Consider the following 8,615-nt stretch of genomic DNA (forward strand, 5'->3'; position numbering starts at 1 on the left):
CCGGCCGCCGCGCAGCGCCCAAGTGTGCCATCGGGCGGGCGCGGAGGCGGCGTCTGCTCCCACCCTCGAGATCACATGGTGACCCTCGGCAGCCAATGCAGTGGACGCTAGGACCCTGCGGGACCCCGGGCGCCGCGACTGCACCGGCGCCGCTGCATTATAAATACTTCTCCAAAATGCGGCGTAGCTCCCTGCGCGCGCCCCGGCCGCCCGCCGCCTCCGCCCCGCGCTCCTGAGCAGCCGCCGCCGCCGCCGCCGCCGCTGCCGCCGCCGCCGCCGCGGGTCCGAGGGCGCCGCGCCCTTGCCCTGGGCCCGGGCTGAGCCCGCTCGCAGCCCGGCCCGCGTCCCTGCGCTGCGCCGCCCGGCCGGGTGCATGCATTGTGGGCCTCCCGACATGGTCTGCGAGACGAAGATCGTGGCCGCCGAGGACCATGAGGCGCTGCCGGGGGCCAAGAAGGACGCGCTGCTCGCCGCCGCCGGCGCCATGTGGCCCCCGCTGCCCGCCGCTCCTGGGCCGGCCGCCGCCCCCGCCGCGCCCCCGCCCGCGCCGGGCCCCCAGCCCCTCGGCGGCGCGGGGGGCGCGGAGCCTCCGGAGGGGCGCGGCGTGTACATCCGCGAGATCCGCGCGGCGGAGCAGGAGGCGGCGCGCCGCATCTTCTACGACGGCATCATGGAGCGCATCCCCAACACGGCCTTCCGCGGCCTGCGGCACCACCCGCGCACGCAGCTGCTCTACGCCCTGCTGGCCGGTCAGTGCGCGGGGACCCCGCGGGGAAGGCGGGGTCGGGGCCGCGGCCGGCCGGGCGCACCCCCGCCTGCCGCAGTCTGCGCCCGCCCGGTCCTCTGGGGACGCGCGCGGGACTTCCTCCGGCCCGCTCGCCCCCGCCTCGGGCCCGGGCCTCGTCCTGGGACGGAAGCGGACCCCCGCCCCCCCTCGTACGCGCGCGGACACGCACCCGCGCGTTCTGCGGAGGCCCGGGGCGAGGTGGCCCCCAGCGCTGGGGCCGGCCCGGGCTCGCGGCCAAGGCGCGCCAGGCTGGGGCGTGGGAACCAGTGCGGGCCGGGGACAGGGGCTGCGGGCGGGGAACTGGGGTCTCCACCTGCGTCTCCTTCCTGGTCATCCCGGTGGGGGCGGGGTGACGGCAGGTAGCGGCCGCTGCCGAGGCCCAGCGCCTGGCGCGTGTAACTATATATAATTCGCGGGGCGGGGGAGGCTGCCTCGGCGGCTCTGAGCGCTAATTTATGAGGGGAAGACAGCCGGCTCCCTGGGGTTCCGGGGGAGGGTGTGCGCCGAGGATGCAGAGCGAGGGGGCAGTGGGCCCTCACGGTGGGCGGCCCCGACAGGGGCCTTGGGGCTTTGCCCCTTTAGGCTCTGCCGCGGGAGGGTGGTTCTCCCCATTTCAGAGGTGAGGAGCTTGAGGCTGCGGGGTGGGACTTTCCCAAGGTCACGCAGCAGAGGCACTTTCGCTGCAGGCACGTCTGCATCCTGGTAGCCTAGGCTGGAAGCAGTTTCCCCCGGCCCCTGTCCTCGCAGCACCCAGAGGCTGGCCCAGGGAGGGCTCTTGGCTGGGGCCCTCCTGCTGGAAGGCGGGGCCACCACTTCCCAAGGGTGGGACGGCCTGCAGATGCCTGGCCAGGCAGCTCTTTGGCCCCCTCCCCCGCTCCGCCCCGTGTGGGCCAGGCTGTGGACAGAGCCCCTTCCCCAGCTAGCGGGCCGGGGCGATGGGCAGGGGCCACCCCTCAGTAGCCCTGTCCTGGGCTGTGCCCGCCAGCTATTGAGGGCAGCCTGCCCAGAGGCCACTGCGGTGCTCAGCGTATTAAGAAATCCTATGATGTCAGGTTATAAAGGTAACGTGTCCTATGGTGAGAAGTTTGATAATAGGGAAAAGTAGAAGGAGCAGCTGCGATGTTCTTTGCTCTTCCGGAGAAAACAGGCCTGGCGTATTTGGCATGGTCTCTCCTCTGCGCATGTCCCTAACTGGCTTATTTACCAGGGGCTGGTGGGCCTGGGTCCGTCTCCCCCGCGCTGGTCTGCGGGGCTGTCCCCACAGGCTCTGCGCCACCGACCACTCACCGGGCGCCACCTCTCCCCGCAGCGCTCTGTTTTGCCCTGACCCGCTCGCTGCTGCTGACGTGCCTGGTGCCAGCAGGGCTGCTGGGCCTGCGCTATTACTACAGCCGGAAGGTGGTCCTCGCCTACCTGGACTGCGCGCTACACACGGACATGGCCGACATTGAGCAGTATTACGTGAAGCCCCCTGGTGAGTCCCGGGGGTCTCTGGACTCCTCCTCCCCCCCTCCCCCCTCCCGCCCTCCTCCCCAGCCTTTCCTGCTGGCAGAGCTGCCCCCAGCACAGCAACCTCGGGGCGGGCCTGGGGCAGGGGCTGGGCACAGGTCAGCCTGGGCTGGGGCACCCCCATGACCCGAGGCTTCTGGGTGCCCAAGGGCTCTGGCCGCAGGCCGGCAGGCGCTGGGGTTGGCAGGACTAGGCCCTCTGCCCTGAGTATGGCCGGGCTTCCGAGGGCAGGGCTCTGAGTGGCCTGAGCTGGCCCTGGGCCATGGGGTCCTGGCCCCGCTGTTTGTGCTGCCCTGGTGCTTCATGGGGGAAAGGGGGTCTTTCTCACCTCTCTCCGGTCCCGTTTGGCTGCCTTGTTGGATCCTGGGCCGGCCTGGAATGCTAGGGCCCTGTGTGGCAGAGGGCCACATGGTGGGGAGAGGGCAGAGGTCACTCTGGGGCAATGAGGACCCTAGGAGAACAGGGGTCCCACTTAGTAAGCCCAGAGTCTCGCCCCGGCCCTGGCCTTCTGTAGAGGGAGGGGCTGGGACCTGGTCTGCAGCCATTCTTTAGTCTCCAGGCTGGCCTTGAGGCAGGGTGGGTCCTGGGAGGCAGGGTCCTGCTTTTCTCCATGCCTGGAGCTGGGGCATGAGGGCCTTCCAGGTGCAGGAAGGCCCCTGAGGAGAGGGACAGAGTGCGCCTGGTTGGTTAGGGTCTAGCAGCATCCTGGTGGGTGCCAGGGAAGGGCAGTGGGGACAAGAGAGGCAAGGCGTCCCGGAGCAGCGGTGACATGCTCTGGCCCGGCCAGCTCCTGCGCGCTGGTGGCTGGTCCTTTCCCCGCCCCGAGGCTGCCTGGCTGGCCTTGGGCACCTTTGGCTCTCCTTGACCCTTTCCCAAGCCCAAACAAAGCATCTTATCAGCCTCCATGGAGCTCTGGCTTCAGCCTGGCTCCCCCCAGGACGGGAGGGGACAGAAGCGTGAGACCCACCCGGCACCAAAGCCCAGGCCGCAGGAGCAGAAGAGGGGTTGGGGCCCAGCGTGGCCCTGCCCTCATTGGAGTGCAGTGTCCTTGGGTGTGAGATGGGGGGCTGGGCCCTGCTCGCCCCTCCTGAGATGTCTGGTGGGTGTGCGGGAAGATCCCGCAGGGCCAGAGAGGCTGGACAGCGGCTGGTGGGGCCGTGCTGGACTTGTGGGAGCTGCTCCCGCAATGGGGGAACCAAGGCCTGGGGAGGCAGGAGGCTCGCAGGACTGTGCTGACCTCTGACCTGGGCCCGGGCAGGTGGGGAGAGCCTGAAATCCTGGACAGTGGGCAGGCCAGCCAGTGGAGGGGGCGGTCAGCTCCTTCCCGAGCTCGGGCCACGTGCCCGGTCTCAGTCTTGGGGTCTGACGGTGAAGGAGACAGGAGACTGCCTGGCAGAGCTGACGGGCTGCTGGGGGCCGCGTTGGCAGATGTGGTAGTGGGGGACCCCCAGGCGTAGGGCGGGGGTCCGGGGAAGGAGCGTTAGCGGGGGAGGGTTTGGCCACTGCAGGAGGGAGGCTGGGGCGGGGGCCTGGGGGGGTGGCTGGCGGGAGGACACGGCAGTGGAGGCTGGTGTGGCCGTGGGTAGGGCGTGTGCAGGCTGGGCTCCTCGGAGCAGGCACTGCCCCCTGGCCTTGCCTCCTGTAGCCCCTGGGCCCCCAGAGGAGATGGCTCTCCCCGCGGCCTGTGCCCTGCAGGCCTCTCCCCTCTGGTCTTCACTCCTCTGTCCCTCTTGCTCCCTCATCTCCCTGAGGTCTTCCCCCTCCTCCTCCTGCCCTGCGTGGGGCCGCGATTGGTCTGGGCCGGGGGTGGGGACGGCTGGCCTGAGCACAGGGCTGGCTGCCCAGCCTCAGGCCCGGGGTCAGGGAGGCTCCAGGGCTGCCGCAGGCAGCAGGCAGATTGGGCCCGGCTCCCTCTGCCGGAGTGGCTGTATCGTGCAGTAGCGCCAGTGGCCCTGACCGCCCCGTTCCCCACAGGCTCCTGCTTCTGGGTGGCCGTGTTGGATGGCAACGTGGTGGGCATCGTGGCAGCGCGGGCCCACGCGGCGGACAACACGGTGGAGCTGCTACGCATGTCGGTGGACTCACGCTTCCGTGGCAAGGGCATCGCCAAGGCGCTGGGCCGTAAGGTGCTCGAGTTCGCCCTGGTACACAACTACTCTGCGGTAGTGTTAGGTACGACAGCCGTCAAGGTGGCCGCCCACAAGCTCTACGAGTCGCTGGGCTTCAGGCACATGGGCTCAAGTGACCGCTACGTGATGCCTGGCATGACCCTCTCGCTGGCCGAGCGCCTCTTCTTCCAGGTCCGCTACCACCGCTACCGCCTGCAGCTGCGCGAGGAGTGACCGCCACCCACCTGCCCGCTGCCCTGCCCACCGCTCCGTCCGCCTGTGCCCTCCTGCCCGCCGCCCGGGCCGCTTTCAGACGCTCACCTTGGCGTTTGTGTTGGGTTTTTCCTTTTTCGGCACCACACGGTTCTTTGGCTGGTTCTTGGGGGGGTGCGGGGCCGTTGCTCATCCGTGACACTTGGGGAGGTGGGTTGTTCCCAGCCACGCCCCTTGCCCTCCCCAGTCTGCTGGGGCCGCATCCTGAAGAGTGACAGCGTGGACCGCCGCGAGCCCACGCGGCTGCCCGGCCCTGGCGCGAGGGGCCCCTTCCAGCCCACCCCCGGGGTGGGGGCGGGCCCAGCCTTGCCCACCAAGCACAGAGCCTCTGTAGTGAGGCCCCCGCCCGGCAGACCCCTGGCCGCCAGCCAGGCGGTGGCTCAGCCATCAGTCCCCAGCAGGTGTGGCCCGCTGCACCGGCCGGCCACTGCCCCACGGGGCGCCGAGCTGGCTGCGGGCCCGCTTTGCTCTGTGCATGCTGAGGCTGTGGCCTGGCTGCAGCATGCCGCATGCCCACAGCCTCCCGCCCCCTGCCCTGCCTGGACTGGACCCAGACTGGTGAGCGCCCCCAGCCCCAGCCCAGCCTCTTGGGAGGCCTGACTGTCCACCTTGCCCCTTGCTTCACCCAGTTCAGCTTTGCTTTGACATCGGATCACCTGTCTTTCCTTTTGGTACCTGCCCCTCCTCCGCCCGGGCTTTGCCGATGGGTGGCGGCGCCCAGGTGTGGTTCCCATGGCAACATGTTGTACAGCCGTGGTCAGGGCCCTTCAGGAGAGCAGGGTAGGAGGCGGTCATGGGGTCATCTCTCCCCCAGTGCCAACTTGACCCCGGTGGCCTCCCCCAGACCTCCCTGAGGACCTCCTGCCTTGCGGCTGACGGGCTCTGTCCTGTGAGTCTTACCAACCCAGGCTGCTGCCTGCACCACCGAGCCCGCAGCTTCTCCCAGCCTGAAGCCGCCCTATTTTTAATAAGTTATTTAGACAGAATAGCACTCTGCATGACTTCAATTCTTGGGACAAACGGTAGTTTATACCTTCACACACTCACACACACTCACACACACACACACACACACACACCTGTGTGGTCTAGAATGCACTGTTTCTGGCCCAGTTGGGTGGGGGTGGGTGGCCGGGTGGGTGGAGGGTTTCAGTTTGGAATCTGGAGGGAGACCCTGACTTAACATAATTTCTCCCCAAAGAGCATTCCTGCTTTGTGAGGAGGCTCCGGGCTACCCCTGTCGAGCTCTCGTGTTGCAGGACGGAGGGCAGGATGGGAGCAAGTTCCTGGCAGCCTCCCAGTGCAGGAGTTCACCGTGGGCTCTGGGGGACCTGTGCCTCCACCCTCTCCTTCTTGAGGTCTCAGGCAGTGGCCTTTGGGTGCTGGGGTGGCCCAGAGGGGGAGAGGAAGGTGGTGGTTGGCAGTGCCCGCACGTCCAGCCGTAAGCCCGGACCTCGCCTGGTGGCAGGAGGGCAGAGATGCCCGCCAAGACCCCCTTATTTGGGGATTTGGGGGAGGGGAAGTGGCAGGCGTCCTGGGCCATTGAGCTGGGTCCCACGTGCAGGACCGTGGAGGGAGCATTCTTAAAGAGGCGCTTTGGAAGTAAGCAGATGGACGGAACAAGCCTAGTTTCCTGAGGGGCCTTTTGTGCTGTCAGCAACTGAGATACTTGCAGAACACTGTACAGACCCCGTGCTCCCCTGTACATTCCCCCTGGTGGCGCCCGGTCCCCGCTCGGGGGTGGGAATTTTGTAGACTGTACAGAAATCGGCACCTATTTTCTTGCAGCTCTCAGATTTTGTTAATCCGGATTATACAGACAGACGTAAAGTGTTTTAGCAAAACGGAAAACAAACAGTTGTGCCTTTTTCCTCTTTCTGTTTGGTTCGGTGTCGGCTTGGGGTGGCCTTAGTTGGCGTGGGGCGAGTTGGGGCTGCAGCTGACCTGAGGCCTGGCCGGGTGGGAAGGGCAGGCGGGGGCCCGTGACGTCCGCGTGGTGGGTCGTGTCTTGTCAGGTGTCAGGCTGTGGCACTGGGACGCTGCCAGCTTCCTCTGATCCTGTGCCTTTGGACCTCCCGTCCCTGGGGCGGGGCCCGTGGGTGGGGCCGCCGGAGCCCCCGGGCTGCCCACGTCTGCTGGCGTCGACCGAAGTGCCTCTCTGGTGATGCTTCTGGCAGTGGTGTGGCCCCTCCCGTCCTGCTGGTGTCTGTCGATGCTGCGTCCTCCCCGCGCCTCAGTCGGTGGCCCGGAGGCTGGTGGGTGCTGGCTGGGCTCTTGACCTTTCCTTATGCCCTCTTGCTGCTGCCAGGAGAGATGCCAGGAGGGGTGTGGCAGGGTGGCCATGTGTCCGGAACTCTGCTGTCCAGCTGCTGCCTGGCCCCTGAGGTGGGCAGAGGCACCTGTGTGCCCCAGGCTGGGCGCGTGCTGAGCCCAGTTCAGGACCCTTGCCCGGCCGGCGTGCGGCTCCCGGGCTCCAGGGGAGCACGGGGGGCAGGTCTCCCATCCTCCCCCAGCCTGGGAGCTAACTGCTCCACAAACATGCACTGAGATGTGAATTTTATACCTTTGTAGAAATTCTGATGTTACTTCTTCTACCTCTGTGAAGCGTCCTCCTGGGGTCCTGCCCAGTGATGTGTCTGGGCAGCTTCTCTGCACTGGGCGGCCCTGGGCCCCCTCCCCTCCCTGCTGGCTCCTGGGCCTCCCCAGACTGGAAAGCCAGCCCTGGGCCCGGCACCCGTGCTCAGGGGTCGGGCTTCCAGGGCTTCTGTTGTCTGTGTCTGGAGCGGAAAGCGGGAGGCAGAGCGCTCAGGATGTCTGCGTTAGATGAGCCTGGAACACAGGCCCGATGGGCACGTCCAGGCAGTGGGATCCAGGGCAGCTGAAGGCTCCAGCACCTCTGGATGGCCCAGTGCCACTAGGGTCCTGGCATGTGGCTGGCGGGCCATCCCAGGGGTAGCTCCCCCTGCCCAGGTATGGGCTCTTCAGACAGCTGGCCCCTGACGGTGGGCAGCCAGGGTGGGTGGTGTGCGTGTGTTGAGGCCAGCCAGGTGGCCCGGCCCCAGGAAGGGCCGTGGCAGCGACTCCCACCCGGTACCTCCATCGTGTCCGGCCTGGCCTCCCCCTGCTGCCCTTGGGTGGAGTGGGGGAGGGACGGGGGGCAGAAGGCTTGGGCTGGGAGGCCACACGGTCCTGGGGCGGCCCCCACCCTGCTCTGTGTGTCCTTTCTCAGGTGGCCCCTCCGGCATCAGGCAGGTGCTTCGGCGGCTCTCTGGGCCACAGGGCCCGGCTCTGGTCTCTGGGAGGCATGTTGACACTTGTGGGTGTCTTTGCCCATCCTCGGGCGCTGGGCACGCCGCTGGGGCCGCCTTCCTGTCAGTGTCTGGGGGATGGCTGGACAGGGGCCCCCGGCCTTGGGAGCCTGCTGCCTTGCCCTGGCCGTGTCCTCCGTGTTCCTGCTGCCCCTGTGTCTGTCTGAAGCCGCTTCTCTGAATCACTTTGGCCACAGGCTGTGCACCTGTGCTGGTGGCCCTCTGGCCGAGGCTTTTGGGTTCGAGTTCTGGGCTGGGTGTGGGGCAGATCCTGGACTGTGTTTGCTCCATGGTGCCAAGGACAGGCTCTTAGTGATGGCGTGAGGCCCACTGACAAGTGGGCTGCCCGGGGTCAGGGAGGGGAGCCCCAAGCTAACTGTTGTTGGATGTGGTTTTTTAACAGCAATAATTAGCCGTTTTGGAGAAGGGGTGTGCCTGTGGGTACGCGCACACGTGTGCACCTCTGCGTGTGTGCGTGCGTGTGGGTGCAGGGAGGGAGCCTGGGGGCCAAGGGCCCGCTCTGGCTGGGAAGGGGCAGCCGGGAGGTGCTCGGCGGTGCGGCCGGCCTGAGGCCTCGTTCACGCTCCTTCTCCGGACCCAGCGGACCTTTAGCGCTCCTTCCTCCCTGGC

General features: G+C 67.6%; 1 protein-coding gene across 1 annotated transcript; it reads left to right on the plus strand.

The window, feature by feature from the left end:
• The first annotated feature begins 373 nt into the window (after nt 1-373).
• Nucleotides 374-6,448, plus strand: NAT8L (N-acetyltransferase 8 like). The gene is made up of 3 exons (XM_032633613.1): nt 374-749; nt 2,097-2,261; nt 4,271-6,448. Exons 1-3 carry the CDS (start codon nt 374-376, stop codon nt 4,636-4,638), a joined length of 909 nt encoding a protein of 302 aa, XP_032489504.1. The 3' UTR covers nt 4,639-6,448.
• The last annotated feature ends 2,167 nt before the right edge of the window (nt 6,449-8,615 follow it).

This window comes from Phocoena sinus, chromosome 5 (genome assembly GCF_008692025.1).
Source record: "Phocoena sinus isolate mPhoSin1 chromosome 5, mPhoSin1.pri, whole genome shotgun sequence".
Lineage (NCBI taxonomy): Eukaryota > Metazoa > Chordata > Mammalia > Artiodactyla > Phocoenidae > Phocoena > Phocoena sinus.

Bases quoted from the DNA above. Each gene is read 5' to 3' on its own strand.
- NAT8L (XM_032633613.1), top strand. From the start codon at position 374: ATGCATTGTGGGCCTCCCGACATGGTCTGCGAGACGAAGATCGTGGCC. The intron at 750-2,096 runs GTCAGTGCGCGG...CTCTCCCCGCAG, and splicing joins GCTCTACGCCCTGCTGGCCG to CGCTCTGTTTTGCCCTGACC. The intron at 2,262-4,270 runs GTGAGTCCCGGG...CGTTCCCCACAG, and splicing joins GTATTACGTGAAGCCCCCTG to GCTCCTGCTTCTGGGTGGCC.